Genomic DNA, 22,243 nt, shown 5'->3' on the forward strand with positions numbered 1-22,243 from the left:
TATCTGTCTGTCTGCTAGCTTTTCACGGTTCAACTGATTTTGATGAAACGCAGACGAACTCGCGGGCATCCTCTAGTTTAAAATAAGTAAGTAATTTTTTAATCTATGTATTAATACATCATTTTTCTCTCACAGAAACGCTCTTGGAGCAAATCTCCTTCGGACCGGCCTCAGTTTACGGAAATCTACGAAGAAATGACGTCCATCATACAAGAAATGTCTGCAGAAAGTGTCTCTCAACACTCACAGGACAAGATAGAACGAGACGAATAAATCGGTTCGGTACGGTTCCGCTTAGGGTACGGTAGGGCTTAGGTGTTAATGTAAATTGTATCAAAAATTCTGAAATCTACGAAGAAATGACGTCCATCGTACAAGAGATGTCTGCAGAAAGTGTCTCTCAACACTCACAGGACAAGATAGAACGGGACGAATAAATCGGTTCGGAACGGTACGGCTTAGGTGTTAGTGTAAATTGTATCAAAAATTCTGAAATCTACGAAGAAATGACGTCCATCATACAAGAAATGTCTGCAGAAAGTGTCTTTCAACACTCACAAGACAAGATCGAGCGAGACGCATAAATCGGTTCGGTACGGTACGGTACGACTTAGTAGGTTGACGTCCATCATACAAGACTGTCTGCAGAAAGTGTATATCAACACTCTAAGGGCGAAATAGAACGGGACGAATAAATCGGTTCGGTACGGTACGGCTTAGGGAACGGTACAGCTTAGGTGTTAATGTAAACAAAAAAAACTAAACCTATTTCTTTCGGATTTTCCGATTCTGACATCTTTCTCTAAACTAAATTTAGAGTTTCCTGCATCTTTTTCTTTTCAATATTGCTAAAAAAGGACAGCCAATGAATTTTAAATTAAAGACTAATTTTTAGTGCACGCTACAAATTTAAACAATATACTCAAGACTTAGTACCTACCATTGTGGCTCATTTTTTTAAGACTTCAATAGTGTCTAATATTACGAGTTTATCGATATGAACTATCTGTTTACTCAGCACTAGAATTAACTTAACTAATTAAAGCTACAATCTAATTGGTATTATGCAATAGTTATTTTAGTCATTTGGATGCATTTACAAGTTTTTCGTGTAATTTATGTAGCATATTAAAGTTAGATTTAAGGTTTAGTTTGACTAAATAGTTATATGTACTGAATATACACATCGAATAACACTAATATTAAAATAATAATACACACAAACTTATATAAAACTAGCTGATGCCCGCGACTTCGTCCGCGTGGATTTAAGTTCTTAAAATCCCGTGGGAACTCTTTAATTTTCCGGGGTAAAAAGTAGCCTATGTCCTTTCCCGGGATATAAGCTAACCCTGTACCAAATTTCATCAAAATCGGTTGAACGGTTGAGTCGTGAAAAGCTAGCAGACAGACAGACACACTTTCGCATTTATAATATTAGTATGGATAGTGTTCTTATAAAAAAAAGAGTACTAAGGTTTTATTTTAGTTATTTTTTAAATTATCAAAGTATTTAACATAAAACTCAAGACTGTAGGATTCAACCTTTAAAATTATCTTTTCGGACAGTTTTTTTTAAGTAAAATGCCAAATAAAATCTCCACTAATTTTAACTTCTATAAAGTAAGTAGGTAGATATAAATTTTTAAGGAATTTTCATATAAGTCCCGCAAATTGCTATTGCGCTGGAACCATGCCTCATTAACATAAAAATGACGTCATTTTGAAGTCAGCCGACATAAAAATATACCTACCATCAGCTTGAAACTTCAGTCTAGTGCTGACGTCACTAAAATGGCGGCCACGCGCATTAGCAATTTGCGGGACTTATAAAACATACGTGTAATATAATCTATGGTATGAAAACCCTTTTTGACAGATTATGTTCCATGTCTTTGGTATGATATTTAATTTTTTAAGAATAAACTAGCATAGTTAGAAGATAAGTAAAGCTGAGTCCACGTTTCTATCATTCTAGTGTATCATATCTGCGTCGCAAATTTATCTAAATATATAAAAGGAAAGGACTGACTGACTGATTAACTGACTGACTAACTGATCTATCAACGCATATCTCAAACAACTGGACGGACCGAAATGTTTGGCATGCATATAGCTATGACGTAGACATCCGCTAAGAAAAGATTTTTGAAAATTCAAACCCTAAGGGGGGTTTATTTAAAATAGGTAGATACATCAGTACCCGGCAGAAAATATACATCAATCTTTAGATAGCGGTTTCGTACGACAGCGCTTAGCGACAGAGACAACGCTCTACAAAGCCGAAATGACATTCTAAAGGCCGATGTAATGTAGGTACGCGGCTGAAAGTGATGTACATCGACCTTTAGAAGGAGATAGCAGATTTGTAGAGCGTTGTCCCTGTCGTTGAGACCGACGAAACGTCATATAGGAAGTATGAGTGACAGAGACAACGCTCTACAAAGCCGAAATGACATTCTAAAGGCCGATGTACAGTACGCGGCCGAAAGTGATGTACATCGACTTTAGAAGGAGATAGCAGATTTGTAGAGCGTTGTCCCTGTCGTTGAGACCGACGAAACGTCATATAGGAAGTATGAGTGACAGAGACAACGCTCTACAAAGCCGAAATGACATTCTAAAGGCTGATGTACAGTACGCGGCCGAAAGTGATGTACGTCGACCTTTAGAAGGAGATAGCAGATTTGTAGAGCGTTGTCCCTGTCGTTGAGACCGACGATACCTCATAATAGGAGGTATGAGTGACAGAGACAACGCTCTACAAAGCCGAAATGACATTCTAAAGGCCGATGTACAGTACGCGGCCGAAAGTGATGTACATCGACTTTAGAACGAGATAGCAGATTTGTAGAGCGTTGTCCCTGTCGTTGAGACCGACGAAACGTCATATAGGAAGTATGAGTGACAGAGAAAACGCTCTACAAAGCCGAAATGACATTCTAAAGGCCGATGTACAGTACGCGGCCGAAAGTGATGTACATCGACCTTTAGAAGGAGATAGCGGTTTTGTAGAGCATCGTCTCTGTCGTTGAGACCAACAACTGCGCCTGCGTACTATACACGAGTTCGCAATGGAGTCGTGATACACCAAAATGATACAAATATGAAAAGATGAAGTCTAAGGAAACGGAAGCTACGCTATACTGCCATTGTGTAAATAAACGAGATTAGATATTAAGACTGACTTGTAGGCGTTTTGTATTTAAACTTAGTTCAATTTTTCGTCCTAAATTTGAAACGTAATCGTTCGTCCTGATTGAATCGAAAATTTTGTAGGTTTAGACTTTAGATAATAGTAGCCATTTGGCTAAATTCCATTGTACACAATCTCTAAACTAAACTAAAATGACACGTCTAAATCTATTCCTTTCATAATGTTTCTTGCGGAAAAGGATAGCACTAGATTTAGACCTGTAAATTTAGTTTAGTTTTAGAGATTGTGTACAAGAGAATCGGCCCCATTGTTTTGCTAAAAAGCGGACAAACCCATAAAGTGATGTCATTATTCACAGCGTGACGTACATGTTAAAAATAAAAAATAAACGTGATTTTTTAAAAATATATTAATAACTAGCTGCCCCGGCGAACTTCGTACCGCCTTACAGTCGATTCTTTTTCAGGCAATTTTTTTAATTTTTCTCTCCGTAAGAACCATCCTCGTACTTCAAGGAATATTATAAAAAAAGAATAAGCGAAATCGGTTCAGCAACACATTTAGCGATTCATTTTTATATTATAGATGAATTCGAGTCTAATAGTAACCCCTATTTAAATGGCTTTGCTAAAGTAAGAAGTATAAAACACAGAAAACAATAAGCAAATACATTTGTTCAAAGAATTTACAAAAATTTTTGTTTACTATCCATGTAGGTATATTGTAAACGGTTTTTGTTTTATTTTATTTTTCAAATTGTACATTTTAATTGATACCAGATGATGCATTTATAGTGTAAGCAAAAAGAATAGTGAATAGAACCTAGCTAGGTTAGTGTTTAGAGTATTATTTATTTGATTAGCATTTGTATTATTTGGTAGTTAGCTATTCGAAATCTATATTTGTTTGTTTGAAACTATATTCATGCCAGTTTCCTGGAGCACGGTAATGTTATCTATGCAGTATTCCAACATCATACAAACGGGCGAAACGCGAGCTAGACCTACGCGCCTCGATCTCGGGGTGTGCTCGGGACACTGCCAGTCGCGACTGTGCCGCAGTGACGAACGTTTTGTTTTTTAATAACCGCGCGATTTTTTCACTAAAAATAAGTTCAAGTACATATTTAATATGACAAGTACACACAAAGTTAAACACAAAGTAGGCAAATGACAAGTACATATTTAAACACAAAGTAAGCAAATGTAATGAAAATGCCGGAGGCGGGCAGCCTTATCGCATGTTTACGTACCACGCTGCTGTAGGTATTTATTTCAAAGATACGACCGAGTTACAATACTGTATAGATAACATTACCGTGCCTTGAGGTTGGAGATCATTTTAAAACTTCTAAAAGAAAGAGAAGCAACGGAAAGACACAAATAGTCTGGTGGCATCCTAAGTTGCCATTTTTTAAGTTTAAGTTAATTTAATTAAACAAATTAAAATGGATAAATTAAATTAATACAGTCCTAATCCTGTTGTACATGACCTCTAAACTAATTAACTATTTCGTAGCGAGCTTTAAAAAAGGTATAGGTCATTTCAGTTTAAAAATTGTGTGCAACAGAGTTAGCCACAACGTGAGTAACGAAACGAATGGTAAACTAAATTTGTAATACATTTTTTAAAAACTGTGAGCCAGTTTATAGAAATAATTATTTTTGTGAATTTTAGTTTTCTTTTTAGTAATATTAGTATTAGACTAAATTAAACTAAATACTAATTGTACTCACATAGTCTTAGTCGGTCTAACTGACAGCTGTAGGTTAGTTTTATAATGTGTAGTGCCAGAAACTTAGGTATTTCCTTTAGGTACTAAAGATTAGGACGTAGCCACACTTTTACCCTTAAAATAAATGTAAAATAAATCATATGATCGCGTAGTCTAGATCGTTCACTGTAACTTGTCCCTTGCCGTCATGTTGGCAACATTGCGTTTATCGTTTTATTCCTGACTAGGGTTTATTATTGTGTGAACTCCAATGGTGCCAACATGACTTCAAGGGGCAAGTTAGTTTGATTGATACAATCACCTTTGATTGGCTGACACTCTCTCACTATTAGATAAAATGTACTGTTGTATGTATGTACATCACGAATATCGTATATTCAGCCAATCACAAAAATCAATTGTTTTTATTATTTTTTAACCGTAGGGTGGTTCGTCATATTTCAGAAACTTCGACGCCTAAATTTTGTTTTAAGTATAAAAGTCGTGGTTTTTAACTTAGTATAAAATATTAGCTTTATTGTCGTGTCAATTTTGTATTTAATTAAATAATTAATGTATTATAAACTTTTTAAAAATTGTTTACATTCACTCTTATTTTACATGTGTTTGTATAAAACTGAGTTCCTTTATTTAATTAAGTAAGCGCTCCTTTGAAATTTAGTTTAGTCGCTTAGGCATTTCTCCGATTTATTTCAGTTCCTTTAAAGTTTTTTTATCATGCATAGGAGCTCTCAGTCATTTAGAACTTGCTTACGTATGGTGTGAAAGCGCCCTTATTTTTACATTCGAAGGCTGCTACATTTAATTGCATTTTCTTTAAGTAAAATATTTTTAAAAATGTGAATTTTATAAGTATCTTAATGTAAGAAGCCTCTGTGGTGCTTATTTTTATATTATTGGCTTTTTAATTATTATAATTTAGTATTTTAAGTGTAATTTGATCAATACACGGTTTTAAAACCGTAACTAAGTCAATCGTCGTAAGCAGTACTATCCAATTCGACCATTAGGCTTAAAATAAAAATCGAGAAATTATTGTTTGGGAAAATTCGTGAACCAATCGTGAGTACTATCTTGTTCTGTCTTAGAACAGTGCGGTTATCACGTGGCACCTCTTATTTCTCCGCCTACTACTACTGTTTCTCACAGATTCTAGTTTATATAATAATAATAATTTTTATTTGCAGGCATAAAAACCCCATATACACATTTAAAAATTACAATAAAATAAAATTTACATTACAAAGCATACACATAATACATTAAGATACCTTACGACTTACTGAAATGGTTAAAAAACTCATTTCAGATGTCACAAGTCACAGGTTTATGTCAACATAGTTTTTTTATCCAAAGAAAGTGTCTAGTTTTCCAAAACAAAGAAGTGTAGTCGATAGTACTACAGGTGATTTACTTAGTTAGCCACGGCTCTAAAACCACCGTGTATAATCGTACAAAATGACTTCTCACGCGCCATTTTAACTTTAGGTGTGTATTTAACAATTAACATGCCAAAAATACGATTTTAGAATTTCGTCATTATAAAAGTGAACTCACAGAGTGAACCTTGGATGAATGATGGAGTGAACCGTACTTTTGACATGACAGTTAATCCATAGAGTTAAAATAAAAGTCATTTTTACGGACTGTATAAACAAAAATTTCATAATTTTGTGTTTGGAAAAAGTAGTAATGAACTTGTCTTTTTATTAAACGATAAATTAAATAAGGACATTAATTTACAGTTTGAGGAAATATCTAATACATATTTTATTTTTAATATTTAAACCTTTTGAATAAATTCGACTGAATACATAATTTCCCATTTGTATGCGAAAATAATTTAATTAGTTACTTTGATTAGCTTTAAATGCATTATTTTAACCTTTTTTAATATTTCATTTTATACTTATGTGATACAGACTGACATTAGCATCGATTTATGTTTATATTTTATTTTTTTGTACTTTTTTACGAATAATTGTGCGTTAAGGCAATGTATTGATGGGAGGAATTTTTGCATTTGCGATTTTTAATAAATAAAATTAATCGAATGTTTGCCTTTTATTTAGAGCAGTAAGCTGAAACGTCATCATTAAAACTAAGAACTTTTGATCTACGACTTTTCAAAAAATTAAGCGGTGATAGCCTAGTGATTAGGGTGTCCGAGAGGTCGGGGGTCCGATCCCGGGCACGCACCTATAACTTTTCGGAGTTATGTGAGTTTTAAGCAGCTAAAGATCACTTGCTAACGGTGAAGGGAACCTGCACGCCTGAGAGTTCACCATAAAGTGTGTGAAATCCGCCAACTCGCACTTGGCCAGCGTGGTGGATTATGGCCAAACCCTTCTCATTCTGAGAGGAGACCCGTGCTCAGTAATGAGACGGCGATGGGTTGATCATGATGATGATGATGACTATATATTACAGTACGCGGCCGAAAGTAATGTACATCGACCTTTAGAATGACATTTCGGCTTTGTAGAGCGTTGTCTCTGTCACTCATACCTACGAGTATATGACGTTTTGTCGGTTTCATCGACAGGGACAACGCTCTACAAATCTATCTCCTTCTAAAGGTCGATGTACATTACTTTCGGCCGCGCACTGTACACCTAGCTACAACAGTAGAATCTGTCTTTTATAACACCATTCATTGATTATGAGAAAATAAAACCATATTCATACATAAAAATTGCGTTTATTAAATAATACATTTAGTTAATTCAAAGTCTTTATACACGCCAGTGTAGATTTATTATCTGGTAAAATTCACAAACAAGTACAATAAATGCAAAATTATAGTCTTCAATGAATATGAATAAGTCCATATTTAATTCTGCGATCCGTTAACTCATTTTATATTTTATTTTGGCTTATAGTTATGATAAGCTGTGGTAGCCTAGTGGTTAGGACGTCCGCCTTCCAATGGGAGGTCGGGAGTTCGATCCCGGGTACGCACCTCTAACTTTTCGGAGTTATATGCGTTTTTAAGTAATTAAAATATCACTTGCTTTAACGGTGAAGGAAAACATCGTGAGGAAACCTGCATGCCTGAGAGTTCTCCATAATGTTCTCAAAGGTAGTCTGCCAATCCGCACTTGGCCAGCGTGGTAGACTATGGCCAAAACCCTTCTTACTCTGAGAGGAGACCTGTGCTCTGTAGTGAGCCGGTGATGGGTTGATCATGATGATTTAGATTAGATCATGATTCACATATCAAATTGAGAAACTTTGTTTTTAGGACTTCATTACGTAACAATTTCATTCTACTTCAGTAGATAAGAATAAGAATAAATCTACAATTCTGAGACATTAAAAACTGTCAAAACGTTTTTATTCTTATGTTTGCATTGCATACATTTTGAGAACACACTCGCCATATTTGCTCTGTGTCTGTCATGTCAAAAGTTAATTTTTAGTCCTTATAAGGCAAAGATATATACACATGCAACTAGCGTGGCCCCCTCAGTCCCTCTCGCTCAAGCAGAGTTACTTGTGAAATGTTATTCCTTCTATTTTACGTTCGCTTCGGCTATTGTACTAGCATACTGCAACCCACCCACAATAACTTCAAAAACAAAAAACAAATCAATTATTTATTTAAAATACTTGAGTCAACATAACCTCACTTCACGTTGTTTGTCAAGATCTTACGTACAAATACATCTTGAAAAAGTGACCACAGTAGGACAAAAAATAAAATCATTCTGTCACGTTCTAAGAGCTTGAATGCATTTAGCTAGTGTCACATTAGGCCGTAGACGGAGTAAAAAATCTAGACAAAGAAACGTTTGCTTTCTCATTCACAGTAAAAAGAGAGCACAGATAAAGTTACTAATGTGATAAACAGAGACGCAGCTAACCTTTTATATGTCCCTTATCGTGTAACCGATTTTTTTCAAGGAATACAACTTTAGTTGCAAAACAAACTGAGAATTCGTGGCATCATTGTATTTCTCATCATGTTGTTGATCGGTTAATACAAATATTGACTACTAAACAATGGTAATTGTCATGTTATTAATCGTTACGTCGGGCTATCGCTACCTCAGTCGGGGTTACAAAGTACTTTAGTCTAGCTTTTTTATTCAGTCTACGCATTAGGCCTACTTTTACAGGTATTTATTGAGTTCTAAGGGTAATCCATGCTTTTGACAGACAGTTGACACATAGAGCAAATATGGCGAGTGCGTTCTCAAAAATGCATTGTATGTAAAATCGCCTAATACCACCAAGCCACCAAACTGATCTGATACATTCACGATTTGACAGTTTTCCTATTGCAAATCTGTCAAAATGTTGTCTACTTTATTTGCGAGTTAAATAAATTAATTAAATTTAATGTGTCGACCTTAATTTAGATTTTGTTCTAGTAGCAAAATCTCAATTTCAATAATTACATTTAAGTAGATGTCCAATCACCATTTTTTTAATACATTTTCATTTTGTGCATGTATAATTACAATAGAAAATCGGGCTTACCAAATTAGTTCTAAATAAATCTTATAAGTTAAAGTAAAAATAACATTTAATAGTAATAAAATTAATTAATAAAGTATTGGAAATAATCTTAAGTAGATGAAAATTACAATATACATTTTTATTATAATTTAATACTAGTTGACATTAACTTGCACGCGGCCCTAGCTTCCGGAGGCAAGATATACCCTGAAAAAAAGTAAAAATATAAAGTCATTTTAATAAATCCACACTAATATTTTTTTTTAAATTCAGATTAAAGTTAGCCCTTGACTGCAATCTCACCTGATGGTAAGTGATGATGCAGTCCTAAGATGGAAACGGGCTAACTTGGAAGGGGTATAGCAGGTTTTATTAAACCCACCCTTTGGTTTTTTACACGGAATCGTACCGGAACGCTAAATCGCTTGGCGGCATGGTTTTTCCGGTAGGGTGGTAACTAGCGACGGCCGAAACCTCCCACCAGACCAGACCAGAAATTTAGAAATTATAAAATTCCAAATCCCTGCCAGGAATCTACCCCGGGTCCTCCAACTAATAAGACCACAGCACTTACCACTGCGCCAGGGAGGTCATCGAGATATAATATATACCTACTAATACCTAACTATATATATATATATATATATAATATATATAAATGAATCGCTGAATGTGTTAAGATATTTAGAAATTATAAAATTCAGAAATTCAATTGCCGGGAATCGAACCCGCGACTTCCCACTGATAAGACCACTGCGCCAGGGAGATGTCTACTGCTGGACTCAGGTCTCTTGTAGGGACTTCCACCCGCCATCCAGCGGCTCCCTGCAACTCATATGGTGGCACCTCGACAGCTGGTCCTCACCTGTTCCTGGTACTCGGCTCTGGTGAGCCAGAAGTTGTCTCTGTTCTTGCACACCTCGGCCAGCACCGCGCCGCCAATGAACACCATGTCCTTGCGACGAGGGGGGTCCTCGATGCGGATCTTAAATTTCTGAAAAATCACTACCCATATTATAAATGCGAGAAAAAGGCTTCCAACGTGAGTATATTATAAAGAATCTTCACACTCGCATCGTTTTTGAAGCGATTTTTATTATCAGTACCCTTATTATAAATGCGAAAGTTGTGTTTGTTTATTGGTTTGTTGGTTTGTCCTTCAATCACGTTGCAACGGTGCAGCGGATTTACGTGATATTTTGCATGGACATAGATAAAGACCTGGAGAGTGACATAGGCTACTTTTTACTTTTATCACGGAAAATCAAAGAGTTCCCACGGGATTTTTGAAACCTAAATCCACGCGAGCCAAGTCGCGGGCATCAGCTAGTAAAAAAATAATTTTAGGGTACAGTAACTTCAGAAAAAAAAGGAACCCTTTTTTGGCCCTTAATGCCAAGAAAAGAGCAAAGTAAAATATGCCTGTTTTAATGCACAAACCTAGCATCCATCTAGGGAAACACATCGTACACCCTGAGGACTGAGGACTGAGGACTGAGGATGTTACTTCAATTCCAGTCAAAAAAGTGCTGCTGTATCTGACAGGATTTGACAAGGAAATGTGAAGTAGAGGCAAACACGAAGACGGTCGAAGTGATACAGGATGTTCCGTACTTTCTTTTTGTTTTTATATGTAGTTAATTTTCCCAGCACAAACCAGCTTCCTTTCCAAATTCTTTGCATACCTATATTTTATTACAATAGGTCAGGGCTTAACAACGTGGATGCTCACTAAAACCGACAACACTTAGGGTGAGATTTATAGAGCGCACTCTGACTTAGCTTAGACTTAAAATAGAGTTAAAACGAGACAGAGCTATTTATTTATTTATTTATTTATTATTTAATTAGAACGGCCATAAAGCCAATTACACTAATTAAACTACGAGTACAAACTAACATAAACATACTTACAAAAATTGTTAAAATTATAAATTTTAAAAAGCAAAATTATAAATTTTCACAAAAGTGCAAGATCTGACCCATGAGGTCAGCCCATTTGTCAGCAAATATGTCACAGCGAGGGGACTCCTTCAGCAGTGCGTTGAGCGCAGCTATATTTCTCACATAAATCTGTCTCGTTTTAACTCAATCTTAAGTCTGAGCAAAGCCAAAGTGCGCTCTATAGATCTCAGAGTTAGTGCTGTCAACAGCTGTCATTCGAATTTGACACATACCACAGACACTCCGCGAACCGCGACGCACGAGTAAGCCTATAACGGCTCTCGACATAAAACGGAATATATACGCGAAGTTCTACCACCTGGGACCAGAATCAGCTAACCTGGACCTTACCAGCGCAATTGGGGGCCCCCTACAACGGCGCGTGTACCTCATTCCTCGTAAGTGACTGCATTTACAAACACTGACCATCCACTAGCTTTTATCCTTAACACAGGGTATTCAAGAACCTGCATAGCCCAAAGTAAGAGAAGAAGAAGAAAGTAAAATACACTCACCGCAAGTTTCTCCGAGTCATTTCTCAGCACCCTTTCCAAGTAGAGTTGTTTTATTTCCCTCTCGAGTCGGGAAGGCAGGCCGGGGTACATGGTGGAGCCCCCGGACAGCACGATGTGCTTGTATAGCTCGTTACGCATGTCTATATCCGCTGCCTGAGGGTTCAAATTTGGCTTAATTAGCTCAAGTAGTGATTTGGCTTAATTAACTCAAGTAGTCCTAGACAGGGGTCAGGGATTCGATTCCGGGCTAACTTTGTCATATGTAACACAGTTTTTTTCCGCATGGAAATCCTCATGAATACCACCCTGTCCGGGGAGGCACGGATGCCTAACTCCTAGCACAAGCTTTACGGCGATTACGCAATGCACTTCCATCATCCGAGTTCTATCCGTCATCCGTGACAATAGTGGTACGTGGCCAGCGTGGTAGACTATGGCCAAAACCCCTCTTTGTATCGAGCCGGCGCGGCGATGGGTTGATCATGATGATGATGTCATAAGCTCCCATACAAAACAAAAACGACCGTATTTTCACGGACTCGGATCGGATGAGTGCATACGGCAACCGCCGTAATGCTTAGTTGAAGGGTAAAGGCGGATGTAAATCATGATTAACATGACAAATATTCTTTTTTTAGGGTTCTGTACCTCAGAAGGAAAAATAGAACCCTTGTAGGATTACTTGTTATCTGTCTGTCCTCCTGTGACCTGTCTGCCATGTCTGTCAATTCAAGGGAATCGAAACCTATATGGTGCTTCCCGTGAACCTAAAATCATGAAATTTAGCAAGATTTATTTAGGTAGCAATGTCTTAAAGGAAAAAATCCGAACAACTGTGAATTTGTGGTTACATATGGATCGATACAATTTTACTATACAGATTTGAGTTTTCTTATACGATGGTACGGAACACTCCGTGTGCGAGTTCGACTCGAACTTTTCCGATTGTCTACTTTAAGTATTACGTACCTGTATGGTATTAAACACCAATTCAGCGATCCCTTGCCCCTCCACGTTTATGAGATGGGGTTGGAACAACGCCTCCGGAGCTTCGAATCTTTCACCCCCTACTTTTATGACACGCCCATCCGGTAACTAGAAGACATCGAAATACAGATTAAGGGCCGGTTGTTTCAAAGCATTGGTCTTCGTAAGATCCGTTCGTTAAAATTTAACGGACGTAGACGAACTTTAACATCTGTTAATTTAAGTGCGTTGCTTCATTGTACAAAAAACTGTTCGTCATTGTTATTTTGGTTGCGAAAGTAACCCTAAAAATTAACTTACTTCTCCGTATCCTTTTCTTATTTCATTTTAAGTATATTAAATTATATACATAGTTATTAATATTGCTACTTCGCATTTTAAACACTTTTTCTTTCTTACAAAATCTTCAAAAAAACTATCATTAAAAGCTTTGAATTAAATTGATTCCATTATAATTTGTAAATAAAATATTCCGTTTGTAAGAAGTATGAAGTTACGAACTGATTTGACGATCACCAATGGCGCCAGCACTGGTTAACGTAAACGTAACTTTTTAATGAACGTTAGCGCTAATAGATGCTGAATCAACGCTTTTTCTTTACTTACGTTCGTTAGCGCCATATTTAAAGGTTACGTGTCCGTCAAAGTTTGTTGAAACAACCGGCCCTAAGTACACGATGTAATTAGATTAGATTAGATTAGCTTTATTTATTTGCTTTCTTATTTTCAAGAAGCTGTGATAGCCTAGCGATTACGACGTCCGCCTTCGAATCAGAAGTCAGGGGTTCGATCCCGGGCACGCACCTCTAAGTTTTCGGAGGTATGTGCGTTTTAATTAATTAAATATCACTTGCTTTAACGGTGAAGGAAAACATCGTGAGGAAACCCGCACGCCTGAGAGTAATTTTCCATAATGTTCTCAAAGGTGTGTGAAGTCTACCAATCCGCACATGGCCAGCGTGGTAGACTATGGCCAGAACCCTTCTCACTCTGAGAGGAGACCCGCGCTTTGTAGTGAGCCGGTGATGGGTTGATCATGATGATGATGATGATGATGCTAGTTTATAAATTTAAAAAAAGTTAGGTTGTTGCACTTACCACATAAGGCTCGACGAGCACAGTGGTCTCCCACGCCAGCCTCTGTTCCTGCTCCACGTTGTAGCCAATATAGCACAGCTTCTCCTTCATCATTCGCACTGTCTCGAAGTCTGCAGAGTGGTTGAAGGCGTAACCTCGAAGGAGGAGTAGCTGAAACAATACGGTATTTTACACCAAGCCAGAAAAAATCTAAAAATGTATAAACAAGATAGCAAGACCGTGGCGTGTGGAAGTCCCTACAAGAGACCTATGTCCAGCAGTGGACGTCTATTGGTTGATGATGATGATGATGATGATGAAGATAGTATCAATCGAAAAATAAAAGGAAAAGATGACTGACTGACTAACTGACTGACTGACTGACTGATTGACTGACTGATCTATCAACGCACAGCTCAAACTACTGGACGTATCGGGCTGAAATTTGGCATGCAGATAGCTATTATGACGTAGACATCCGCTAAGAAAGGATTTTTAAAAATTCAACCCCTAAAGGGGGTGAAATAGGGGTTTCAAATTTGTGTAGTCCACGCGGACGAAGTCGCGAGCATAAGCTAGTCTAAATATATAAAAGGAAAAGATGACTGACTAACTAACTGACTGATTGACTGACTGATCTATCAACGCACAGCTAAAACTACTGGACGTATCGGGCTGAAATTTGGCATGCAGATAGCTATTATGACGTAGACATCCGCTAAGAAAGGATTTTTAAAAATTCAATCCCTAAGGACGTGAAATAGGGGTTTGAAATTTGTGTAGTCCACGCGGAAGAAGTCGCGAGCATAAGCTAGTAAAATTATATAATGGAGTTTATAATTCACTAGCTGATGCCCGCGACTTCGTACGTGTGGATTTAGGTTTTTAAAAATCCCGTGGCAATTCTTTGATTTTCCGGGATAAAAAGTAACCTGTGTCACTCTCCAGGTCTTAAACTATACCCATGCAAATAATCACGTCGATCAACAAACATACACACTCTCGCATTTATAATATGGGTAGTCTTCTTCTTCTTCTTCCTTACCTTATCCCACGCTACGTGGGGTCGGCACAACATGTCTTCTTCTTCCACTCATTCCTGTCATTCGTCAACGTATTATCCACTTCTTTTTCACGCATATCCTCTTTCACGCAATTTATAATATGGGTAGTGAAGTCTGAAAAGTTTACCTTGATAAGATATCTAGTGATATCCCTCCCAGCAATGTCCAGCCTCCTCGTCAGATGGGGTAGAGCAAATTCTTCGTACACGGGGCAGATATGGGTCACTCCATCACCTTTTGAAATAAGGGGTTGGTTACTTATCAATGAAATGAAATGAAAATAAAATTTGTTATTGAAACTAGCTTATTATTACATAGTATATATATATTGCTAGATCTATGTCACCTATACCCCGTTCATTAGCATCATTCAACGCGCTTTTGGACAATAATGCTCAATGGGACCCATTTAATGATGGGTCTATAATACTGGTTCGGGAGTTACTGAAGTACGCTGAGAGCATTGCATGAATATGTCATTCAATGTACTCAGCGTACATATTCAAAATTCTTTGATCTTTTATCGTTATGTATTTTATGTCTTTTTTCTTGTACCTTTATTCGTATTTAAATTTATTATTAATCATCTAGTTAGTGTAAGTGGCACTGCCGTTCTAATTAGATATAAAATAAATAAAATAAATGTTCTCTTCATGAGTATTTCTATTTTCCTTTTGTACCTATTCTACTCCCTTTACAACCTCTCGCAGTGTCAAGGGTCACTGGTAGAGATCTCTCATAGAGATAAGATAATTTTTAAACCCCTATGTACCCCTTTAGTTGACTGAGTTTGTTGTGGTTTCTTCTCAGATCTGGACGCGTTTGGCACCCTCGTAGCTTTAGTTTTAAGTTTACGTATTAATTATCAAGTGGGAACACCGCCGAAGGGAGTTGATTCCACAGTTTGCATGTGCGTGGAAAGAACGATATGGCCCAACGGACGGTTGAAGTGCACCAGACCAAAAGATCTGCTCCCCAATTGTGTAAGAATAACGTATTCATCGTTATCGTAACGTCAAAAAATTCTGCCCTTTGATTGGTTGATTCACTGTTTACATTTTTTCACAGCCAATCAAAGGTCATGCAAACTGTGGAATCAACTCCCTTCGTCGGTGTTCCCACTAGATTACAACATAGGGTTATTCAAGGGGTGCTGCAAATGTTCATGGGCAGCGGTAATAATCCCTTAACATCAGATGACCCACCTGCTCGTTTGCTCGATATCTCTATTTTAAAAAAATCTGAATAAATTATTTGAGTTTGATTATGATGATGGAGACTTACCAGAATCGACCACCACTCCAGAAATAAGTCCCTGAGCATACAAGGTAAGCACAGCTTGTATAGCTATGTACGCACTATCAAAACCATATTTTTCAAACATCACCTGTGAACAGGAATAGGTTTTCTTGAAATTTCAACTCGAGAGTAAGAATGTAATTGTAGGATTTAATTTCTTTTTTAATTGAAAATATTACAATAAAACTTAAAGCTAGCCTTATCTAATTACTATATAAATCATGCCCGCGTGGTATGGTGCCAAGAATACTGGCTGCATTTCCGCGCTGGACAGCCAGGCTGATCCGTTGCGCAAAAAATGAGCCAGCCCTTGTCACCAGATGAGGCTATTAATCGGGGATTTGATTCGTTTTTAAGCTACTCTGTTTTTGTTCTCAAATTTTTATGTTAGTACAAGTTTTATCTTATAACTAGCTTATACTCGCGACTTCGTCCGCGTGGACTACACAAATTTCAAACCCCTATTTCATCCCTTATATAGCTATACCTATTTTTAACCTGATTTTTTTACTTCAAAAGCGAGGAGGTTCCCAATTCGTCGGAATCTTTTAGCTATGTACTGACGTCAATTCTGATTTGCAACAATAGGTCAACGGGAAGTACCCTAGGAAGGGTTTTGATTCCCTTGACGGGTCTTGACACAACAAAGTAATCTTATCTTTCCTGTTCTCTGGAGATACGGAATCCTAAAAATAGGAAATGGAAAAGGTAACTTACTTCAATCATTTTCTCCCTGTTCCGCGTGGGGTTCATGGGTGGTTCCGTGAGCAGTATCTTGGTATCTTTGGGGTCCACGTTCATCTTGCTCGGCCCGAATGTGTAGTCCCACACGTGGCACATGTCCTCCCAGTTGCGTACTACCTGGTGGAAGGAATGGTTCATTTAGAATTGGTATTAATCGATTAATTTATTAATCGATTAGTTATTTTTTATTTTACTTATTTAATCGTTCAGACAGTGTTTGAAATATGAGAAAAATGCCGTTTGCTTGATCCGTCAAGACCGATCAAGCAAAACAAAACTACGTGTTTGAACGGATCTCTCAAATCTCACTCAGACAGTCAATCAGCTTTTCCTTTTATATATTTAGACTAGATAATGCCCGCGACTTCGTCCGCATGGATTTAAGTTTTAAAAATCCGGTGGGAACTCTTTGATTTTCCGGGATAAAAAGTAGCCTATGTCCTTCCCCGGGATGCAAGCTATCTCTATATGGTCAACGGGAAGTACCCTAGGAAGGGTTTTGATTCCCTTGACGGGTCTTTCAGACACACTTTCTCATACGTATAATATTAGTATGGATTTAGATAATTCTACTTACCCCATTTTCCATGGGGTAGCTGACTTCCAGCATCGATCGTAGCTGAGAAGCCTCATCACCAACCATCAAATCCTGAAAAAACCTCAAATTAAGATTCTCCAACTCCAAGTCAATGGTAGACGTCATGAAAGTTTAACTAGTAGACGATTACAATACAGATTAGGATTTCAAAAATACTAGATCGCGATTTGGTTTCGGCAGTTGTCAAACATATTAAGTATAGGAACTAGGTTTTCAAAAATTAAAACCAATCAAGTGCGAGTCGAGCTTATGATTAAAAAGTAGGTACCTGCTTTATAATTCTTTTTTATTTGCACATTGCCAATTGGGTATTTGACTCCAATTTTTTTATTACTTTATTATAAACTAGAATAAAAATAATGACGTAAACTGAAAAAACTAATTGAATCGATCAAATAACAAAAAAGTTATAAGCATTTAAATATTTCTGATTAGACAGAGATAGCTATACAGCAGTTTGACGTCACACCTACTAATGCCATAGTAGCTTCGTGCGGTTTCATACAAGTTTTTGTTTTGCGAGAAAGGGATAGAAGACCCGCCCACTCCAAAATTAAAATGCCTGTATCTTTGTAAATCTTTGTTGGATTTCAATATTTTTTTCAGTGTACTTCATTATTTTTATCCTCGTTTATAATAAAGTAATAATAATTATCAAATTCAATAGTAGGCAAATACCCAATTAACCGACTTCTTTGAATTCATAAGTTTGGTTTTATTTATTATTATATTTTGTTGTTATAGCGCCAATGTAAATACACAGTACTTTTGTGAAACTTCAACTCTATGTATTACGGTTTATGAGATACAGACAGACGGACGGACAGTGGTTGCTTAGAAATAGGGATTACCTACTGTTTGAACTTCCATGACGAGAACTGTATATAAAACGGTTGCTGTTAGTGTATTAAGAACAAAGTTAAAAAAAAAAACTCAGCATGATGCGTTTTTTATTTGCTGATGCAAAACTTGACAGGCCTATGTACAAATTAAAACGCTTGCTCCGTTTAAACACACCCTTAAATAGCCACTCTGTGATGTATACTCGAAAACGTATAAACCACTCTGGGGTGTAACCTAAATAACTTCAAAACAAGAGTAAATAGCCATCTTCAATACTCTACCCATAGAAAGAACTTAGGGTGAAATCTATAGAGCGCACTCTGACTTAGCTTAGACTTAAGACAGAGTTAAAACTTGACAGGCCTATGTACAAATTAAAACGCTTGCTCCGTTTAAACACACCCTAAAATAGCCACTCTGTGAGTTATACTCGAAAACGTATAACTCACTCTGGGGTGTAACCTAAACAACTTCAAAACAAGAGTGAATAGCCATCTTCAATACTCTACCCATAGAAAGAACTTAGGGTGAAATCTATAGAGCGCACTCTGACTTAGCTTAGACTTAAGACAGAGTTAAAACTTGACAGGCCTATGTACAAATTAAAACTATTGTTTCGTTTAAATACACCCTAAAATAGCCACTCTGTGATGTATACTCGAAAACGTATAAACCACTCTGGGGTGTAAGCATTTGTATTTGCAATACCCTGACAGGGTCTCATGTACTGCTTATATTTAGCTTTAAGCACCCACCATCAATTAATGTAAATGTACATGAAAGCAAATAAATAAATCTAATCTAATCTAATCTAAGTGTAACCTAAATAACTTCAAAACAAGAGTGAATAGCCATCTTCAATACTTTACCCATAGAAAGAACTCAGGGTGAAATCTATAGAGCGCACTCTGACTTAGCTTAGACTTAAGACAGAGTTAAAACGAGACAGATGTATATCTCTCACATAAATCTGTCTCGCTTTAACTCGATCTTAAGTCTGAGCAAAGTCAAAGTGCGCTCTATAGATCTCAGCCTTAGTATAGGGCTCTCTCTGTTACGTAATCCTATATAAATGACAGACACAAAAGTCTCATTGGGCGTTAACCATTTTGAGTTACCAACAAATCACAAACAAAAACGATTTCAAAAAACATTCGAAATTCAATTCGAAAATGTTTTCAAAAACATTCAAAATTCAATTGGAAAACATAGTTTCGTTTGGAATTGGTTGGTGCCTCAAAATGGTTAACGCCCACTGAGATTTTCGTCTCCGTATGGGATTACCCAAAAAAAAAAGCTGTGATAGCCTAGTCGGTAGGATGTCCGCCTTCTGATCGGAGGTCGGGGGTCCGATCCCGGGCACGCACCGGTTAGATGATCGACCCATCGCCGGCTCACTACAGAGCACGGGTCTCCTCTCAGAGTGAGAAGGGTTTTGGCCATAGTCTACCACGCTGGCCAATTGCGGATTGGCAGACTTCACACACCTTTAAGAACATTATCGATAACTCTCAGGCATGCAGGTTTCCTCACGATGTTTTCCTTCACCGTTAAAGCACGTGATATTTAATTACTTAAAACGCACATAACTCCGAAAAGTTAGAGGTCCGTGCCCAGGATCGAACCCTCGACCTCCGATTAGAAGGCGGACGTCCTAACCACTAGGCTATCACAGCAACAAATGGATATGGATATAGTTAAAGACCTGGAGAGTGATAAAACTTTGACAACAATAAAAGGCAACTAGAATTCTAAAGATGATAGTTTGCACAGCACCATTTCCAAGCTGCCTATAAATTAATAAGTGATAAATATGACTAGATAAATGTTGTCTACAGATGCAACGTAAGAATATATGAAGCGAATGTCCATAGTCTAAGTAAGGCTTATTTACCTGGACTACTTCAGGATCAAACTTCTGGACAGCATGAAAATTTATTGTTTAATCGCTGAACATATTTAATTATGATTGTTGCATTAATAGACAATTTCTATTTTACATACAACAACATACAGTAAGTGGCAGGAAGTAATGTTAGTACACCCCTTCCGCTTTCTTTAATTTTTATAATATCCTCTACCCTAAGGTTGCCTGGAAGAGATCGCTATTTTAGCTATAAGGCCAATTGTACATGCTATCTTTGTTATATTTCTATTGTTTTGGTTTTGGTGTACAATAAAGCATATTTTACTTTACATCTCCCTTTAGAATGACATTTCGACTTTGTAGAGTCTCCGTCTCATACCTATGTGACGTTTTGTCGGTATCAAGGACTGAGACAATGCACTACAAATCTGCTATCTCCTTCTAAAGGTTGATGTACATTACTTTCTACCGCATACTATAACTTTGTTTCTTTTTTTATTACATTAAGATTATTATCAAGAAAAAGATGTGAATACTCTCAAATTTAGTTGCAATCAGAATCAGTATCTTATGCACTTACAAATAGATGAAACTTAAAAACCTATGACAATTTAAATCCTCACAATGCATTGTCATAGTATGCTGACTGATCAATTGTGTGATACAAAACAACACAAGAAAGAAAACAAAAAACTCAAACTGAACAACTCAAACTGTAAAACTCAAAACTATATAAGGTAATTTATATTTACATATTATGAATGATTAAATTATTATTAAGGCAAGTACCTAAGTATATTTTTTTCCTAAAATAAATTAGGTGACATACAAAATACATGCTCAAATACATACATATAAATGTTAATATACAAACTTACTCTTATACAATAACCCTGTAAAATTTTAAAAATAATATAAATAAATTACGACATAATTTTATATGACTATAGTAGGTACAATATGAATAACCACACACCATATTCTTTATATAATACTAGCTGCCCCGGCGAACTTCGTACCGCCTAAACTCCGTTTTTTTTTTTCTCTCCGTAAGAACCATCCTCGTACTTCAAGGAATATTATAAAAAAGAATTAGCGAAATCGGTTTAGCTGCCTTCGAGATTTGCGTTCAGCAACACATTCAGCGATTCATTTATATATATAGAGATCTATCTTTCCAAATGTTTCGTCTCGTTTTAGTATAACTTTAAACAATGTAATAATATGACTGTACCAAATGTGAAAAAACTTTTACTGTTTGAAATCCTAGTAGAATCAGATTAATCAAAAGTGTTCTAGTTACGTTGAATAGATTGCTCAGATGGTCGAGATTCCAGACACTTGGATACCGCTCACGGCAAGTCGTTAGAATGAACTAGTATAGACAGTAAAACTAATTCATAAGTTTACAAAATATTACCAAACGTAAGTCGACTTTCTAGTCTATAATAACAGGAAATTCTATGCATACCTTAACATCAATGTCCCCGATTTTGTTTTCAGCCCTAATAATGGGCCTGCCCACCATCGAAGGGAAGATAAACGCCGGAAAGTTACTACCGGCGTATCCGCACTTCACAAACTGAAAATATTTAATAATTTTTCAATGATGAATCAGTTCCTTATCACGAATATATTGGTGATTGATTTTACGTTACACAAAGCTAACTTACGCCTGTGCCGTTGTCGCACACGATTACTTTCCTCCCTTGGTCATCCATAATTAACTTTTATTATAGTTTATATGGTAAAAAATTATATTAATTTATTAATTTTGGATTTTAAAACGCTACACCCCACTTAGCAAATCAGATCAACCACAGAACCACCGCACAGAACCACCCAAAGAGAATATAATCACTACGTTTGAACCACCGACCAGAAATATAAAAGCACAGAACTGGCACAGAACACAGAGAATATAATCACTAATCACTACGTTTACCACA

At 36.8% G+C, this 22,243-nt stretch overlaps 2 protein-coding genes across 6 annotated transcripts in view; one reads left to right on the forward strand and one right to left on the reverse strand.

Annotated features, from left to right (window-relative positions):
* Positions 1-6,937, forward strand: part of LOC117993854 (tyrosine-protein kinase-like otk) — an 88,130-nt gene extending 81,193 nt beyond the window's left edge. For both annotated transcript variants that reach the window (XM_034981730.2, XM_069507169.1), the window contains one exon: positions 136-6,937. In XM_034981730.2, the coding sequence (XP_034837621.1) occupies positions 136-273 (138 nt within the window). In that variant the 3' untranslated portion in view covers positions 274-6,937. The remainder of the gene's footprint in view (positions 1-135) is intronic.
* A 2,365-nt stretch (positions 6,938-9,302) lies between these two features.
* Positions 9,303-22,134, reverse strand: Arp2 (Actin-related protein 2). 4 transcript variants are annotated; one of them, XM_034981731.2, is made up of 13 exons: positions 21,968-22,134; positions 21,766-21,876; positions 21,173-21,187; positions 20,322-20,345; positions 17,564-17,635; positions 16,960-17,103; positions 16,228-16,330; positions 15,071-15,177; positions 13,901-14,050; positions 12,785-12,910; positions 11,816-11,968; positions 10,222-10,350; positions 9,303-9,563 (listed from the first exon to the last, which is right to left on the reverse strand). In XM_034981731.2, exons 1-13 carry the CDS (start codon positions 22,013-22,015, stop codon positions 9,522-9,524), a joined length of 1,224 nt encoding a protein of 407 aa, XP_034837622.1. In that variant the 5' UTR covers positions 22,016-22,134; the 3' UTR covers positions 9,303-9,521. The 4 variants fall into 4 exon arrangements, with proteins under 4 accessions (XP_034837622.1, XP_034837623.1, XP_034837624.1 ...); XM_034981732.2 differs by lacking the exon at positions 21,173-21,187; XM_034981733.2 differs by lacking the exon at positions 20,322-20,345.
* Between the last annotated feature and the right edge of the window lie 109 nt (positions 22,135-22,243).

The sequence above is a fragment of the Maniola hyperantus genome, chromosome 25, assembly GCF_902806685.2.
Source record: "Maniola hyperantus chromosome 25, iAphHyp1.2, whole genome shotgun sequence".
NCBI classification, from domain to species: Eukaryota; Metazoa; Arthropoda; class Insecta; order Lepidoptera; family Nymphalidae; genus Maniola; species Maniola hyperantus.

Coding starts and splice junctions, on each gene's coding strand:
- Arp2 (XM_034981731.2), bottom strand. CDS start 22,015: ATGGATGACCAAGGGAGGAAAGTAATCGTGTGCGACAACGGCACAGGC. Junction 16,331..16,959: donor ACAGGGAGAAAATGATTGAA/GTAAGTTACCTT, acceptor TCCTGTTCACAG/GTGATGTTTGAAAAATATGG. Junction 11,969..12,784: donor TGGTGTTTAATACCATACAG/GTACGTAATACT, acceptor TTGAACCCTCAG/GCAGCGGATATAGACATGCG.